Raw genomic sequence first — 19,123 nt, 5'->3', positions numbered from 1 at the left:
AAATACATAACCAAATGTAGGGATTTCTTTGTTAAATTGATGGAATATATACCGAAATGGCAAGACTGACCGGAAAGCTCAGGAACCAAGAAGACAACAACTTCAAGAAAGAATGGGGGGGGGGGAATTTACAATTTATTTAGGAGACCACTGTAAGCAGATGAGAACATTAGCAGGATTTTAAAAACACTTGTAATGTAACGATTACAATAGATAACATGGAAAGATGTAAAATATGGTTTATTAGGTAATAATAATATGCAGGTGAAAATGTTGACAATGGGACCCATGGAGGGGATGGTGAGAGGTCGAGGGATTCAAAGAAACACCTTTCCACTTTACGAGTTGGTCCTTTCATGGCTTGAGACCCGGGCACCTGAGAGATTTTATTATCTCCATGCGCATCTTGAGATTTTATTCTGAGGGGTCCCAAGTACCGTAGCTATTGTGGAAAGGGCCATTCTCGCTGTGCAGCGCTTCCTGAGAGAATTACACAGGCACCTGTACCTGATGCCGTTTTGGCACCAGGCAATTTTTCCAGCTCTCTTAATCTGTTCTGGTTTAAATTCATTTTTATCAAGATTTTTCACACCGCTTTTAATGTTTTATTACATATCATAAATAATAATAATAATAATAATAATAAATAATATTTATACTCTGCCCATCTGGCTGGGTTTCCCCAGCCACTCTGGGCGGCTTCCAGCAGAAATATTAAAATACAATAATTTATTAAACATTAAAAACTTCCCTAAACAGGGCTGCCTTTAGATGTCCTCTAAAAGTCTGGTAGTTGTTTTTCTCTTTGACATCTGGTGGGAGGGCGTTCCACAGGGCGGGTTCCACTACCGAGAAGACCCTCTGCCTGGTTCCCTGTAAATTGGCTTCTCGCAGCGAGGGAACCGCCAGAAGGCCCTCGGCACTGGATCTCAGTGTCCGGGCAGAACGATGGAGGTGGAGACACTCCTTCAGGTATACTGGACCGAGGCTATTTAGGGCTTTAAAGGTCAGCACCAACTTTTTGAATTGTGCTCGGAAACGTACTGGGAGCCAATGTAGGTCTTTCAAGACCGGTGTTATGTGGTCTTGGCGGCTGCTCCCAGTCACCAGTCTAGCTGCCGCATTCTGGAGTAATTGTAGTTTCCGGGTCACCTGGGTAGCCCCACGTAGAGCGCATTGCAGTAGTCCAAAGCGGGAGATAACTAGAGCATGCACCACTCTGGCGAGACATCCGTGGGCAGGTAGGGTCTCAGCCTGCGTGCCAGATGGAGCTGATAAACAGCTGCCCTGGATACAGAATTAACCTGTGCCTCCATGGACAGCTGTGAGTCCAAAATGACTCCTAGGCTGCGACCTGGTCCTTCAGGGGCACAGTTACCCCATTCAGGACCAGGGAGTCCCCCACACTTGCCCGCCTCCTGTCCCCGACAAACAGTACTTCTGTCTTGTCAGGATTCAACCTCAATCTGTTAGCCGCCATCCAACCTCCAACCGCCTCCAGACACTCACACAGGACCTTCACTGGTTCTGATTTGAAAGAGAGGTAGAGCTTTTAATTCTTTGTTGCAACAGTCAAGGTTTCCTTGGTCCTGTGCGTCGACTTCATGACATGAAATAACAGTGAGGATCGGACCCTAATGACCGCATCCCCGCACTCTCTGTCCACCCAGAAGTAGTTGTCAACTCATCTTTACTCAGAGTAGATTTACTGAAGTTGATGGCTAACACTGAAATTCAGGGACCTATGCCAGTCAGGTGCATTCATTTCAAAAAGAATATACTCTGTGTATAAGTAAGCTAAATGCAACCGAGGGGAACCTACTCTCAAGCCACTGGCTTAAGGAGAGCAGTCTTCGTTTGCATCACTGCCTTTTCTCCAGCATCCCTGGGAAGGCCTATATGCATCAACAAATAAAGGATGTTCTACGCCTGCGCCCGGCGGCTGACTTTTTAGAGACGCTCCCTAAAAGCAGAACATTCCATTCTTCCTCTCCCATCCGCCCCCGCTCAGACTCGAGAACCATAGAAACGGGAAAGAGTTACACCCCTCACTTTCTGTTCCCATTTGGACGCCGCCATATGCGGGGCCGTTCAGCGGAACTGGAACCCGCTTCGCCCTCCGATCTCTATGGTAATGCTGCGCTTGGCTCGCTTCGCATCTAAGCTACAGGCAACCGGGAACCGGAAGTATAGGGCTATATCTCCCGAGAGCAAAACCCCTGCTTCTCACAAGCCGCCGGAAGTTATGTTTCCCACCGTCCGGTCTCGTGACGTTCACCTCATTTCCGGTTTCTGCTGAAGCGACCAGCGAGGTGTGCGGTTTTTTTTTTAATTATTACTATTTCGGCTCGGCTTACGCTGCCGGCACGCATGCGCGACGTCTCAATCGCTTCAGCTTTCGACGGCGGCGGCGACGGCGACGGCGGTGGAAGTCGAGGAGTTCGGAAGTTCAAAATGGCCGCGGCGACGATAGTGGAGTCGGGGCTGCGGGGGCGCGGGTAAGAAGAAGAACCATAAGATACATATATTATATATATTATATTATATATATTATAAAGCACGCGGTTTAGTTCCGGTAGCTGTGAGGGAGAAAGTGCGGGTGGGCATGGGAAGAGCGAGGCGAGAGAAGGGGGGAGGGAGAACGCGCTGTTGGGCCGTTATAACGGTCGCGAGGAGGCCCTGGCCGGGCCTGGCGTCTAAGGCCGAAGCGGTACGAGCTTCTTCGGAGCCCGCCCTTACCTCGAGCGGGGAGGCACGAAGTCGGCTTTTCCCTCGCCGCCACCCGGCCCTTTCCCAGCGCCTGCTTGGGCCTACTTTTGGGTCTCGCCAGAGTTGCCGCCCCCCCCTGGAAGGGAGTCCCACCGCCGGGCCCTCAAGGATCAGCCGCCGCGCGAGCTTTCCTTCCCTGGTGGAGGAACCCCGAAAGGTTTGCTGGAGATTAAATGCCGTTAAGCCTCTCCGGTGGCGGCGGCAGGGGTTTGGCAAGTAGCCTCTCGAGACCTTACGCTTTCTTTGTTTAAAAAGAAAGCTCGTGCGCAAAGGCGAGAGCCGCACACACACAAAAAAGGTAGTTCTAGGGATTTTTTCTCTTCTCTTCACAAGTTAACGTGCGAGAATTGGGGGGGGGGGGAATTCCTGCTCATGCTTATTTTGAGAGTTAACTATGTCCATTTTGGACTTTCGACGTGGCTGGGGAAATGTCTGACGAGCCTGGGCAAAGTTACTAGCCCTAGTGGGATTGTTGTTGTTGGATTGATTGATTGATTGAATTTGTATACCGCCCTCCATCCAGAGATATTATGGTGGTTCCTCATAGACATGCTGTGCTGTTTTTCCTTTGCCATCTGTGCTGTCAAGTACTTCACTAATGGATTTCTTTGGTATTTTACTGGTTTTTAATTCCCACATCACCAACTTCATTTCTCCAGCGTGAATCGTCTCAAATAGAGGTCTACCCATTTCTTCCGATGCAATCTGAGTGATACGACTGTTTATTTTTTAAAAAAGTTGTGGCATGGTCTAAATGCCATATGGGTCTATCACACATGCACACTTGGCTTTTTTGTGTCTTAGTAACTCCTTACAGGCAAATAAGTGCTAGTGTTTAATTTATAAGCCGCATTATGTTTACAGTGTATTTGTTAAAGCTGCTCCCACTCCTGTGACATTTCTGGATTAACAGCTGTTACAATGCTTGTACAGTAGTCTAAGCTATGGTCAGGAGCCAAGCCAGTTAAAATCAAAAGACTGGCATAAAAATGAATTATTTAAATAATTTTAAAGGTGCATTAGTATTTCTGTAATAAAAAACCTTGCATCCCATATTCCATGAGGATGGAATTGCCAAAGTTATGAAAGAAGATTGCAACTTATTGTCCTGTTTAAGTAATTTTAGGGACATAACAGTATAGATTAAGTCACATACCAAAGTAAGAACTCTGGTGGGGTATCTGCTTGATCATGCATTTTTTATCATAGGTATGCATGTAGAAATCAGACTTTATCAAAACTCTGCCACCTAACTTTTATTTAGTCTAGCATTTCTCATATGTCTTTGATGGGCATTTTGTGCTCATCAATTTCAGAGTAAATGTAATCAAACTTGCAGGGACTAATTGATTAGTGAACATGAATAGGATCAGCATGCAATAAATTTGGGCAATAAGTTGCTATGTTGTGAGCTGTTGAAAACACAATTTCTGGCTTTATTCACCAGAATACAATTTTTTTTGGGGGGGGTTACAGCTATGGTATCCATGGGTTATTAGATTAGTAACTTCCTTTTTATGAGGCGATCACTAAACAAATCATACATACACAATAAACTTGTAAAACTCAATTTCCAATGGAGGGTGGCTTGCTGGTTAGTTATTAGCTGTAAACATTTTGTGGTTGGATGACCCATGTAGAATTTGAAATACTGTAGTTCCACTTATTAAACTAACATGACAATCCAGATCTGTGCATTTAGATGGGATGATTGTGTCTGCTGACTTCCAGCAGGAAAGTCCCACAGTCAGGGTGTGCCCACCCAAACAGTGGACTGGTGGAAAGTACGGTCAGTGGCACCTAGCAGCCCACTTCCTCCCTCCAGCAAATGGGACCAGCACAGGATCTGCTGGATCCAGTGTGGACAATGCTGCCATTGCATGATAGCAACAGGCTCAGTCTGGACCTCTTTGCTGTGTCAGCTTGGCAGCTAATGCAGTAAAGGGGGGTGTTACCCTCTCCCCACTGCTTCTGCTTCAGCCAGAACAAGCACTGGGGCTCCTAATCAGTGCAATTTTTGCTAGTTTTCACTACAACTTTCATGTGTCAAAGCTTGCTTCATGCTGCAGATGACTTGGTAAAAATCAACACCAGTTACCGGATGAAACACAAATTATTTGAGAAGGTTTCACATTATGGCATAAGAATGAAACTAGTTTTTCTTGCTAGAACTTGTTTTCTTTTTCTTCACTTTTCTCAAGTGATAAGCATATGGACAAGGTCAGATTGCCCGTTTATGTCAGCAGTCCATGGGAGGGGGACTCCTTATTCACTGTCTACAACTTCAGTTAGGTTGAGGGCATACTGTATTGAAAGGTACAGTAGTGAAGATGGTGATGTATTCAACTACTGTACCTTTATGCCACAGTACTGTGCTGGCTTTCCTCCCAGTTGTCTAAAAATCACTGAAGTAATGGAAGTTGCTACACTGTTTTCCAAAGTGATCGACACACAATTATTTCCTACATCTTAAAATAAGAAAAATAACAAGGGGAATATAATACTCAAGTGTATTTAAGCTAAATGAAAATTAATTGGCCATAAGGCACATAATAATTGCAAAATCCATAAGTTCTCACATATATTTTCATCTTTTGTTCCTCATGAATGGTAGGTGGGCAACAGATTATTGGATCTATGCTTGGTATCATGCTCAGGGATATTACATTCATGACAGTGTGTGTACTCACAGTTCTGGCTTTATCTTTTGGAGACAATGGATTATATCCAACTAGTCATACTCAGAGTAGACCCATTGAAGTCAGTGGACTTAAGATACTCATTAGTTATGACTGGCATTGGTAATAACCCCACATGTGTATCATTTTTTATTGTGTTCTAAGCAGAGTCAATATGCTAATTTGATCTGTAAATTCTGAAGCAATTTAGTTTGATACGTAGTTCAACAGCCTTTTGGGATCAATGGCCACATTTCAAATTTTGCAAGAGTGCTGTGGGTGCAGGTCACAAAATGGCTGCCATAGAGAGGGCCTTGCATAATGCTACATGGCTACTGGGAGGGCATGGCACAACACAAAATTAGAGAGAGAACAGTTATTGCAGCTCCCCCCACCCCATGAACTTCACTCATACCATGGGAAATCAGCTATGTCCTGCTGGTCTTGATTGTGGAGATACAGCTGTTAAAAGGCACAAGAATCCTGCTTTCACCCATTCCAACTGTAAAAATCAAAGCCTAGGTTGTCATCTTGTACCCACTTATCTGGGAGTAAGCCCCATTAGAAACAAAGAGACGTACTTTTGAATAGATTTTTACCATTGTACAGTCAGATAACGTTACAGTGAAATCTTAGTGCCTAGTCTTTATCCTCTGAACACAAGAAGACATGTCTCCCCCTCTTTTGCAAAGTTTTAACATTTGCCTTCGGAAGGGGGGGGAGATGTGGCTTGGGACCCTCGTACCTACGGGACCGCCTCTCCTGGTATGCCCCGCGGAGGACCTTAAGGTCCACAAACAACAATACTCTGGAGATCCCTAGCCATAAGGTGGCTAGATTGGCCTCTACTAGGGCCAGGGCCTTTTCAGTATTGGCCCCAACTTGGTGGAACGCTCTTTCACAGGAGACCAGGGCCCTGCGGGATTTGTCATCTTTCCACAGGGCCTGCAAGACAGAGCTGTTCCGCCTGGCCTTTGGGCTGGACTTAGTCTGACCCCTGTGTTTTCCTCCCTCATGGCTTGGATTTATGGACTACTTAAAAGGAAGCTGCATTTTAAATTTTAATATTGTATTTTAATCTGTATTTTAATTAATTGCTTTCTATGTTTTATTGTAATTTTATTAGTGTTAGCCGCCCTGAGCCTAGTTTTGACTGGGGAGGGCGGGGTATAAATAAAATATTATTATTATTATTATTATTATTATTATTATACAGTAGTATTTGCAGGAAATAACTCCCAGAGATCTAATACAAACCTACCACAGGAAAGATGCATCCTGATTGTGAGGCAGAAAGGAAGAGTAAATGACATATTCCAGGGACAAGAAAAAAAATAAAGTGGGGAAAATGCATGGAAGGGGAGGGCAAAGCAGGTGCTCTTTAGGACCCCAGGGATTCCTGTAGTCTGGTGTCCAAACAACTACTTAGCAATCATAGGCACTTGGCTAAAAACACTTAACAGATAGGAGCAGCTAGGCTAGCTCATTTCACAGAAATTGCCTATAAAGGTACCTGTGCATTTTTCTTCCTAGGAGGGCTAAAGATTTGCTTTTTAAAAAATGAAATTGAGTCTTGGGCCCATGCCAGGTGTGCCAATGAAGGCTATCATGGGCACTGGGTTTGCAAACCTTGGTGTAATATTTATACATTGGTATTTGAGCATCTTATGTATGAACAGAATATGAATTTTAGAGACACTTGTTATTTAATTATATTTAGTTCTTATATTCTTCATTTCATCTAAACTCTAATTCTAATCTTTAATTGTGCAATTGAACATGTTTTGTGCTTGGTCCCTTATGCTCTATTTGTTTGAATAAAAATATTATCTTGATTGGTTCATCATAAATTAGCTTATCAGGAACCCTAGAAGAATACAGTGGTACCTCTACTTACGAATTTAATGCGTTCCGAACACACATTCGTAAGTAGAAAAAAATTGTAAGTCGAATCCCATAGGGATGCATTGGGAGAAAAAAATTGTAAGTCGAAGCAACCCTATCTAAAAATTCGTAAGTAGAAAAAATCCTATCTAAACCGCATCCAAGATGGCGCACGGAGCTCCGTTCGTAAGTAGAAACATTAGTAAGTAGAGTTATTCGTAAGTAGAGGTACCACTGTAGCTATAATAAATGGTCTATAGTTTCTTTTTCTAGTTATTGAAAAAAATGTCCTTTCTTTAGCAAGGATGATGAACATGGCTGTTTAAACTAATTGTGCCCCAAAGTAAATCTGAAAATAAATGGGGCAATAATGGATCAATGTATAAAAATATTCTTTGACTGACATCTTAAGTGTAATTGTGTCATTGATCTAATTCAGGCATTGATAACCTCTGGCCCATGGGCCGGATACGGCCCATGGAGGCCGTTTATCCAGCCCACGGGCCGCCCGTGAACCAAGCCGCCCGCTGCGGTAAAAAAAAGTGTGGGGACTCGCCAAGCAGCGCCGGAAATCGCGTCTACGCAGCTGCAAAAGCGATTTCTGGTGGCGCTGCGGACATTTTGCAAATGGGCAGCCAGCACCGGAAATCACTTCTGCGCATGTCCGCGGCTGCGCAGAAGCGATTTCCGGTGCTGGCTGTCCATTTCCAAAATGTCCGCAGCGCCACCAGAAATCGCTTCTGTGCCTGTGCGGCCCATGTCCGGCCCACAGACAATAGGCAGAAAAGGTTGCCGACGCCTGATGTAATTCACAAGTAGAAGTAAAAAATGAACGTGCCTAGGTAGTGATTTTGCCATCTTATTTTTCTGCACTAGTGTATTTGTGCTGTGTTGTTATTGGGTAATTACAATTTACTTGTAGGAGGGATCCTTGATGGTTACAGACACAGACATGCTTCTGATATATTTTGCTTGAATCCAGGTTAAGAGTTCGCTAAACAGTTATGGGGCAAATTTCTTGCTCTCTTGTCTGCCTAGCTGCCCCCCTAAATTATCCCCCTCCGAAGACTTTACTAAGAATTGGGAGACCTATGTGGGGTAAGCTGTGTCACAGGACTGAGGGGGGGAAAAAGATCTCAGAAAATTTGGTCAGATCTCTGGCTGCAAACCAGAATATTTCATTTGATCCCTGATTTATTCTATTTAAATATATTTACAGAATTGATGATGCTGATATTTCTGAGAGAAGTGCAAATGAAGAAAATGGGGATATTTCAGAAGGAGAGCAACCACAAATTAAACACAGCCGGCATAAAAAAAAGAAACACAAACACCGAGGTAAACATAAGAAACATAAACATTCTTCAGAAGAAGATAAGGACAAAAAACATAAACATAGGCACAAACATAAGAAACATAAACGAAAGGAGATTACTGATGCCTCTGATAGAGAAGATGGTCCAGCAAAAAGAACTAAAATTGATTTCTTAGCTCCTTTAGAAGACTTAGAGAAACAAAGAGCATTGCTTAAAGCTGAACTTGAAAATGAGCTAATGGAAGGAAAAGTTCAGTCTGGGATGGGATTAATATTGCAAGGTTATGAGTCAGGTTCTGAAGAGGAGGGAGAAATCAATGATAAGGTGAGAAATGGGACTAGATCTGCAACCAAGTCATCAAACGTTAAAGGGAAACCAGAGATTGTAGACAATAAAACAAGTTCAAAGAAACGGAGTAAGAGCAGATCAAAAGAACGGACTCGGCACAGATCTGATAAAAAGAAAAGCAAGTCAGGAATTGATGGAATAAAAGAGAAAACAACAAGAAGTAAATCAAAAGAGAGGAGAAAATCAAAAAGCCCATCTAAAAAAATAAAGTCTCAAGACCAAGTAGGAAAGTCAAAGTCTCCAACTCTTAGAAGGCGCTCTCAGGAGAAAAATAGGAAGTCAAAGTCTCCAGAAGATAAGACTAAAGCAGAAGATAAGATGAAGTCTAGAGATCATAAAAAATCTCCAGCTGTTAATGAAAGTAAAAACAGAGATCGTGGCAAAAAATCTAAATCTCCAGTAGAACAAAGAAGCAAATCCAAAGACAGACGATCAAGGTCTAAAGATCGAAAATCCAGGAGATTGGAGACTGAAAAAGAGAAGAAGCCCACCAAATCTCCTTCTAAAGATGCATCATCAGGGAAAGAAAACAGGTCTCCTGGTAGAAGACCTGGCCGCAGCCCTAAAGGAAGAAGTTTGTCTCCCAAAGCACGAGATAAGCCAAGACGCAGCAGATCACCTCTCCTTAATGATCGCCGATCTAAGCAGAGTAAATCGCCCTCTCGAAATCTGTCTCCTAGAAGAGCAAAGAGTAGATCTGTAGAAAGAAAAAGAAGAGAATCGGAAAGGAGGCGTTTTTCTTCTCCAAGGTAATTTTAATGAAGAAAATTAATAATAAGTGGTTTACATTTTATTTTAATGTGCCCACCTGACCATCCCCTAACACATGAGAGGTGCTGAACTGGTGAAACCAAGATGCCAATTTGCAAAGGAAGAAATGGGAGAACACTATAAGTGAGCCCCTGGTTCTTCCTTTCCAGCTGTGGCAAATAAACTTGAATGACCTGGTGCCATATGATGTCACATAATTGACAAGTTGGTGGTTCTTCCCACCAGTCCAAGTGGCCCATAGAGGGTGGGCCAATTCTGGGTCTACTCAGCCACCTGGATCCAATTTCCCCGGTATGTGTTATAGAAATTTGTGGGAGACCTTAACAAAATATCAAAAATAATAGCATAATAACTTGAAGTTTTAAGTGTTTAATAATAAAACAGTACACTGAGCTAGACTTGTCACGTCGCCACTGATATTGTTTCTTGGGAGACATCAAAGCAGAGAACACTTTGTAACTTGTAAGAGGTATTTTTCAGGCTTTCTGTATGCTACAAATAACTAGCATAGGTATGTTTGGAAAGGCCAACTGTTTTAGGCAATAAAAGCATCACATGAGGATTTGGTGTAAATATGCAATTTGTTTTGCTAACATTTCAGCAGTTTTCCTATAGTATGTAACATGAGGAGGGTATTGTCTATATATGCTTTAATTATAGGAGGACCTTTTATGTCATTCTTGCTTGTATAAATTTCTACTGAGTTCAGTCTATGAAATGCTATAAAGACAAATTTACAGTGAGTTTCAAAATGGTTTTTTAAAGGGAATTGGGCCTATTTTTGTATATATTTATTTTTACAATATTTCTTCTAACTTCAAGAACACGAACTAGGGATGATATCCTCTCTAGACGTGAGCGATCAAAAGATGTCAGCCCACCAAGGTGGTCCCCATCCAGAAGAAGATCCAGGTCTCCTATTCGACGAAGATCTCGCTCAGTTCTTCGACGTAGCCGGTCTCCAAGAAGGAGGAGTAGATCTCCTCGGAGAAGGTATATATTCTATTATACTGTAAAAATAAGTAAGTAGAAATTAATCTTGTGCATTAACCAAGAATGGTTCTTTTTTAAAAAATGCGCCACCGCCAGCATTATGGGTTGTAATCAACAAAGTTGTTCTGTTAGCACAAGGACTTCTGCCCGCTCAGTGGTACTTCCTCGGCTTGGGAGAGGTAAGGGAACCCCCAGAACATATTTGAGTGGGGGCTTGAGGGAAGATGAAGTCAAATTGCAGAGGCAGAAGTCCTTGCACTAATGGGGCAACTCTGTAGGACACAGCCCTATACATTTTGCCAATTCCCTAACACTCCTATGCTTCATCTAGCAGCATGCTACTCAAATTGTGGCCGCCCTGCTCCCTCTGCCGGCCAGAGAGGAAACCAGTGCTGGCCTAACTTTGAATTCCAAACCAACATGCAAGGTTTGTTAATATCTTAACATGAGAGGAAATGAAGAACAAACCTTGCCTCATCCTAAGTAAAAAAATTTTTGCTTTTGAATGGAACAGATTTGAACCTTAAAATGATTCAAGCAAGTATATAAATATAAGAGATACTTTGTCACATTGATTCTTTTTTCTTTTAATTCCACATTTTCAGGGATAGGGGTCGACGGAGTCGATCTCGTCTTAGGAGGAGGTCTAGGTCACGGGGTGGCCATAGGCGGAGGAGTAGGAGCAAAATAGAAGACAAATTTAAAGGAAGCCTTTCTGAAGGGATGAAGGTTGAGCAAGAATCCTCATCAGATGAAAAGTAAGAACTGAATTTTAATGTTTCATATTGTGATCTTCTACCAAATTTTTCTGTGTGTAGACAGATGAAATGTCTTCTTTTTCTTAAATCATGGAGGGCAATCTTGAATATTAATAGTGAGATCAGTGCTGTAGCTAGTTGACCCTCTACCTAATGTACCACATTCTTCTTGTTATTTTAACATTAGCTAAAATGCTGACCCATACCTGGTGAACTTGTTACTACTCTTCTGTCATTCTGTTCAGTTTAATAGGGCTGCAATGCCAGATATTAGGATACCTTGGGAATGATTGTCAGTTGATTAATATTTGATCTCATATTGACTGAGGCTCTGCTACCTTTAGTTATAAGTCAGCAGGTTTGTAGGTTTTATCCAACAGTGCTACCCAGTTGATAGTAAGGCCCATTCAGCAACTTCTCTCCCCATAGTTCCTTATGGTCTCCCTAAATCTGCTCTAAAGCATTTTAGAGTGTGGCCAGTGTGTGTGTGTGTGTGTTTGCAGTGGTGATGGGAAATGAGCAAAAAAAAAAGTTTCCCTCCCTGTTCTGCTGATGGAGGCCTTGCCAAGTCACACTGTTGGATAGAATCCAATACAAATATGTATTCCCAGTCTCAACCATATATGTTTGTACTGTATACTGTATGTGTTTTTGGCCAGATGATACTTGGGCACAGTGAAGTAAAAATACACATACTTAATCTCCACGAAAATGAAGACTTAAAAAAAGTATATGTGAATATACACCTGTCATTATACTTACTTGCCATCCATAATTATAATAAAGGCAAATAGAGTGGTTAATCTGTGGCTCATATATGAAGAGGGACTGGTACAATGTTTATGCAATATTCTCAATAGTCAAAATTTCCCCAATATCTTAATATTTATGTACATTTATTCTGGGACTGTTAATACCAATCAATAGCACCAAATGCAGTCAAGTACACTACAAGGAGAACATAAATATAACAAAGAGCAATATCGGTCAAATTAAAAATACAACCATTAACCATAATAACTCCTCCATAGTATATTAAATTAGTTTGAATGAAATACAACAGCTAATATCTAATACTTATAATGCTTATAAATAGTGGTCAATTATAATAAAACTTTGGGGTTTGTTCCTGTCAATCTGTAACGTGCAAGTTATTTAAATTAACATTTTATAATCCTAGTCTTTGAGTATTATTTTCAGGATATTTGAGTATAAATTCTTGCATCAATAAGTGGACTGAAGGATATGTCAATCATTATTGTTAATAGCCTTGAAGACTTTGACGTTGAAGAAGAAGATGAGGAAGCTTTGATAGAGCAGAGAAGATTACAGAGGCAAGCAATTGTTCAGGTATGTGATAGTGCTATAGTACCACCCCTCCAAACCAGACTGCAATTTTAAATTAAGTGTGAAAGCTGATTGCCCATACTGTTTCCATAGAGTGTGGTCAGGCATTCAGGTAGCCATAGTTACAAGGACTGTCCATTCAGCTTTCTGTTATAATTAGCTGCCACAAATTCCCTCATGTTTAGGTACTGCAAAGGGAAAAGAGTGCATTGAACAAAGAGTGCACACAATAAATGCCAAGTCATCACATTTTGCAGCATGCTAAGTGGCATGCACTAACTGGTGTATGTGGTAGCACCCTAGTAGCCCTGGGCAAACACCCACAGACGTATCTATTATGTTTCCTTTGGCTTAGAAATGAAGAGTTGGATCCAGTGTTGCCTTAGGAGGTCTGTCTGCCCAAGAAAGCCTTTCCTGCTCTCTTCAAGGACCCATAAGAAAAAATCTTGAGATCAAATAATAATAGAAGGCGTTGGAAGGGACCACGGGGGTCATCTAGTCCAACCCCCTGCAATGCAGGAATCTTTTGCCAAACATGGGACTTGAATTCATGACCCTGAGATTAAGAGTCTCATGTTCTACCAACTGAGCTATGATGCAGTAGAGGTCTGCAATAAAATGAATTGTATGGGAAAGGCCTCTTTCACAAATGAACTTCTGCTTCCACAGTGCTGGAATAAAGTAAAAATATTTCTTTGGATTATATCACGATAAAAATCTACATTTTTTCAGTGGCTTAAGTAATGGAAGATTTCTCTTTGTAGAAATACAAGTACCTAACTGAAGATAGCAACATGTCTATGCCATCTGAACCAAGCAGTCCTCAGAGCAGCACTCGCAGTCGCTCAAACTCACCTGATGACATTCTAGAGCGGGTAGCTGCTGATGTTAAAGAGTATGAACGGGAAAATGTGGACACTTTTGAAGCCTCAGTGAAGGCTAAGCACAACCTCATGGCTGTTGAGCAAAATAATGGTAAGAATCAAATTCCTGTGAAATGTGTTCTGAAAGAAGATCTGCAACAACTAAAATCAAAAGTGAGATACCGTGTTTCTCATATTATAAGACATGTCTTATATTTATTTTTTCCTCAAAAAAACACACTATGGCTTATTTTCAAGGGATGTCTTATTTTTTTCCTCCTCCTCCTGCTGCGGCCGGCATTGCTGCTGCGCCTATCACTATGTCTTATTTTCGGGGTATGGCTTATATTCCTTGAATGCTTAAAAATCCTGCTATGGCTTATTTTATAGGTATGTCTTAAAATATGAGAAACAGGGTACATTCGACATGGCAGCCATGAGTAAGAGACTGTCTCCTTAATTTTAGAATATTATGAAATATCGTACAAGTTTTCTCACTTGTAGAAAGCTAAGTTAAATTATGCCTGGGGTTGCTTCAGGACTTGGCATGCTGAGTCACCAGAAAACAAGGACATGCCTCTCACTTTATCAGGCTGACTGAACACACAGTCAAAATTCAAAAACATTTTTGTGCAGTTTTCAGCACGATGTAATACAGCTTTCTTACACATACCTAGATCCCCAAAAAATATAAGTGGTTGGACCCAGACTTAGACATGCTTAGAGTAGACCCATCAAAACTGATAAGACTTTAGTTAGAAGTCATGAAACTGGATCCATTCCAGGAGTTTTAAGCTTGCGCAATTGTGGGTGGGATTACTGTGACTAGATTACTGACTGGAACAGGGGGAAAGAATCCTAATTTGTCAATATTGGCTTAGCAACTAGATACTTTTAAGGGACCACCTTCTTCCGCAAACACCACCACCACCACCCCAGTGTATTACAATCTGCTTTAGGTCCTTCTCTGGGTCCTGTTGCCATCAGAGATGAGGCAGGTGGTGATCAGGGACAGGACTTCCTTGTGGTGACACCCTAACTTTGGAAATCTGAAGGTTTATCTGCTGTAAAGTTTTATGTCATTGTATTACCCAGGTGAAAACCTTAATCCAGATCTTTAGATACATAGAGTTTAACTCTGCTTTTTGCTTGCACTGTAAGTTGTGTAGTTGGGTTTGTTTTAATTTAAGGCGGTTGATGATGAGCCAAATGAGGTGGGTAGTATCCCTCTTCACATGACAGAGGCAGGAGAGCAAAGAACTCTGGGAGGCAGGCACAGTCCCCTCAGTTTTAGACAGCTCCCTGTTTACACAGGGGTTATGTTCCAAGGCACTGTGCACATTGGTGAAATCGTGTATAATTGAAACCTATTGAAAAAGCCTGCAAATACCCTGCTCCACCCCTGTTCTGCCCTTTTAGTGACATTTCAGTGACATCTTTACAATGTTTCCAGGTCACTTCTGGGTTCTGCGCGTATACGTGGTCGCACACACATTGAACACACATAAACAGAGGGCTGCCTATATTTTAATTGTGTTGCAAGTTGCTCTTCAGTCCAGAAGATTCTGAGATCAGAATATTAATGGAGAGATCTGTAGAAATGTTAAGGCTGTCTTGTATTCTTTCTCATTGCTTTCATGAATGTGAATTCTTTTAAGGTTCATCTCAGAAGAAAATTACAGCTCCTGACATGTTCACCGAGTCAGATGATATGTTTGCTGCATATTTTGATGTAGGTAATTTTTGTATAAATGCTTTTTGAAGTGCTGCTCTGTTTTGGTAAAGAACATATATAAAAACTTCTAAAAGACCACTGGATTAATTCCCAGTTGTTTTATCCAATGGTGTCTATAAGTGAGCAGAATGGACTTCCATCTCCACAACAGAAGTTCATATTCCTTTCCTCCCTGCTGCAGCCCACTATGTACCTAGAGGTTAATACCCCCAAAGCAGATTTAAGAGGAGGGAGAGGAAGGGAACTCCCATTGTGTGAAGAAAGGTCTCCTCATTCAATGTTGGGTTTCGCCCTGAATCATTTAAACCATTAACGCTAGAAAGTGATTATTTGACCATTTTCATTGTTGCAGTTGCATTAGGGATAATGCCAGAATTACCCAGCAGAATTCAAATAGCCCAAATAGTAAGATAAACACTCATCAGCTTTAATGAGAGATGCCTAGCATTAATGTTTTTTATGTTCTTTGGAAGTACAGAGTGTCTTTGCCCTTTGTTATTGGGTCTTCTAAAGACTTTTTGTGAGCTGTCTAGGGAACTATGTAATTGGGCAACCAGTAAATAGATAAATTAAAACAGTTGTTTCATAGGTGAATATGAAGGAAAAAGCTAAATGAGATTTACTTTATTTCAGAGTGCACGCCTTAGGGCTGCTGGCATTGGAAAAGACTTCAAAGAAAACCCCAATCTCAGGGATAACTGGACAGATGCAGAGGGGTATTATCGTAAGTATGATTGGTATATCTCATATATATTATCAATTGAGCACAACTGCAGATTAAAGGAATCCTGTTTAAAGGCCAGCAGAATGACATTTTAATGTTGCAGGGCTATCTCCCACATCAAAGAAAATGTGAGTGAATAAAAATATATATATAGTCCACAACTCTAGCTTACATTTTCCCAGTTTTTCTCTGGAAGCAACCATCAACATTCACCATTCAATAGAAACCAGAATAATGCCTCGGAAAATAAGTACATAAAACAGTTCCAGATTTATTTGCCAAACTAGACTCAGAATGTAAACCACTGAATCTCCTTCAGCAATATTGCATAAACAAATACAAAAAATCCACAGGAGAATGGATTCTCTCTTAGTTTTCTCATGTAGGAAAGCAAGTTAATATTGTTCAAAACCCCTGAAAATAAACGTCTTGGTACAGGGTACCTCTACTTACGAATTTAATGTGTTCCAAACGCACATTCGTAAGTCGAAAAAATTTGTAAGTCGAAGCAACCCTATCTAAAAATTCGTAAGTAGAAAAAATCCTATCTAAACTGCATCCAAGATGGCGGACGGAGCTCCATTCGTAAGTAGAAACATTTGTAAGTAGAGGTACCACTGTACTTGATTTGGGTGAAGCATAGAGAACTTGAGAAGTTGGAACTAATTGGGCAGAAATGCGGCTTTAGTCTGGTGCCAATAGACACCCTAGCTTGGTTTTCACCAGTCACCCCGTTTGCATTGCTTGGGAAAGAAGAGGACACATTTGTGTAAAAAGTGTGAATGGAGTGTGAACCTTCCAGCTCTTCCTTGCTGTGACAAAGAATTCCTGGCAATGGTTCACACAGAAGATGGAGACCATTCACACACTTTACTTTACATATTTAAAATGCTGTTTGGGTATTTTGCTCAAATGTTCTTTAAAGAGCATAAGAAATGACCTGCTGGATTGAACTGAAGACCCACAAACCTCAGCATCCTGTTCTCACATTAACTGGCCAGATGCCTAATGGGAAACCCACAAGCAGAATTTTAGTACAACAGCGTTCCCCCCACTTGTGCAGTGGCACATTGCCCTTAGACAATTGAGTTCGAACAGGCATGTTGTAGTTTGCAAATTTGCCTGTACATAGTATCTTCCATTTGTTCTCCTTTAAAGAGTTACCTTGCTAAATCCTCATGTTCTTTAAACTCTCATAGTACTTCAGGGATTCTGTGTTGACTGCTCAACTCAAAATGGAATGCATGGTTCTTTGGATCATAAATTGTAACGTGGGTATTTGGGGAGGAAATACTTTGTATCCTTCCTTCTTTTCCCAAATATGGCATTAAACTGAGTGGAAAGAAGTCAGTGAGTAGCATTATGTATTCATAGAATACTCGGGTTCTAACTGACTTGGGCTCCACCATCCCTTCACTGTAGAAGGTAAGAAGCAAGCTTAGTTATCAACATGTTCTGTCTTATCCAGTTGGGAGGATTTCTCATTTAAACACAGTATTTACATTTCTATCCAGAACAAAGACAAAGGAGTTCTGTTAAAGCAGGCAGTGACCTTTAATAGAAATTGTTATTATGACTGCACCCCATATGCATTTGTGTACAGGTAAATCCTCCTTGATTGATTGATTGGCACTGAAAATGTATTTAACAACTTTTCTTTTCCTCAGGTGTTAACATAGGTGAAGTTCTAGATAAACGCTACAATGTATATGGGTACACTGGCCAAGGAGTTTTCAGTAATGTGGTGAGGGCCAGAGATATGGCAAGAGCAAACCAAGAAGTGGCTGTCAAAATCATTAGGAACAATGAGCTTATGTAAGTAAAAAAAAATTACATCTCAAGACAAAATGGACTAAAACAGTAGTGGCCCTACATGTTTTGCAGAGATGCATGAGCAGCAACTGAAAACTTGCACAATATTCAGGAAGACTGTTTTGTAGCATGTTTTGTAAATATATAGACTCCTGCTATTTGTAAACTACTAACCTGTAGCTGCTGGTTTCAGTAGAGTTGGTGTAAAGAGTTGGTGTTCATCTGCTGGAAGATGGTTTATTGATCTAGTGAAGCCTTCTGTCTGCAGAACAGAAATGGAGGTGATACTGACAATCTCCCTCCACTCCTTTCTCCAGCCCCCGTGCCACCTCCTTTGTTCTTCGAAAACTACTCCAACCCTCTGGAGCAGATTTGGAGAGACATTTAAGCTGTCCCACTGAATTAACCATAACATTTTGATGTCTGTAAAATTCAAGTGCTGTGTATTTCCCCACCATACCTGTACATTTGTATGATACCTGAACGAAGCCTCATGGGGACTTCCTAATTCTGAAAGAGTTGGGTAGGTGAACAAAGTGACCCTAGGAAGGCAGAAATGATGCCAGACTCTGATGCATGCTGGGGCAACTGTGCTTCCAGTTTTCTGTTACATACTCACTTTCTGGGCTATCAACGAGAGCACTTGCTTTAAGTTCCACCCTATTCCCTTTCTACGACTGTGTTCTTCAACCTTGGGTCCCTAGATGTCTAAGGTGGCTGGGGGGGGGATGTATGTTGTAGTCCAACAACGTCTGGGGAGCCTAGATTGAAGAACAATATTCTAGGGATTATAATAGCCCATATTACCTCCTCCTTCCCCAAAGTTCCTATAACAGGATGCTCTCTATCCTCTTGCCTAATCTTTGCAAGCTTCAGTCTTGCATGCACTCAGTCACAGTTGCAAATCAGAAGTTTCTCATATCAGATGAGGTTCCTTCTGCTCTAACCCTTATGGCTGCCTAGTCTCCAGAGCATTATGTGTCTTCTGGTAGTGGCAACGCTTAGGTTCAGATTAATAATAATAATAACTTATTATGTATACCCCACCCATCTGGCTAGGTTTCCCCAGCCACCCTGGGCGGCTTCCAACAAAACACTAAAATGCAATAATTCATCAGATATTAA

The 19,123-nt window shown here is 41.4% G+C and overlaps 1 protein-coding gene across 4 annotated transcripts in view; it reads left to right on the top strand.

Moving 5' to 3' along the window:
* The first annotated feature begins 2,349 nt into the window (after window positions 1-2,349).
* The window catches only part of PRPF4B (pre-mRNA processing factor 4B), a 29,710-nt gene continuing 12,936 nt past the window's right edge, over window positions 2,350-19,123 (top strand). For all 4 annotated transcript variants that reach the window (XR_004693263.2, XR_004693262.2, XR_004693261.2 and 1 more), the window contains exons 1-9: window positions 2,350-2,498; window positions 8,551-9,744; window positions 10,589-10,759; window positions 11,365-11,517; window positions 12,786-12,867; window positions 13,629-13,839; window positions 15,386-15,459; window positions 16,096-16,186; window positions 17,854-18,001. Coding sequence is in view for 1 of the 4 variants with exons in the window: in XM_035126389.2 (XP_034982280.2) it covers window positions 2,371-2,498; window positions 8,551-9,744; window positions 10,589-10,759; window positions 11,365-11,517; window positions 12,786-12,867; window positions 13,629-13,839; window positions 15,386-15,459; window positions 16,096-16,186; window positions 17,854-18,001 (2,252 nt within the window). In the remaining 3 variants the exon portion in view is untranslated. The remainder of the gene's footprint in view (window positions 2,499-8,550; window positions 9,745-10,588; window positions 10,760-11,364; window positions 11,518-12,785; window positions 12,868-13,628; window positions 13,840-15,385; window positions 15,460-16,095; window positions 16,187-17,853; window positions 18,002-19,123) is intronic.

The sequence above is a fragment of the Zootoca vivipara genome, chromosome 8 (assembly GCF_963506605.1).
Source record: "Zootoca vivipara chromosome 8, rZooViv1.1, whole genome shotgun sequence".
Taxonomy (NCBI): Eukaryota; Metazoa; Chordata; class Lepidosauria; order Squamata; family Lacertidae; genus Zootoca; species Zootoca vivipara.
The sequence above is the reverse complement of the archived record's forward strand: the minus strand, read 5'-3'. Positions and strand labels throughout refer to the sequence as shown.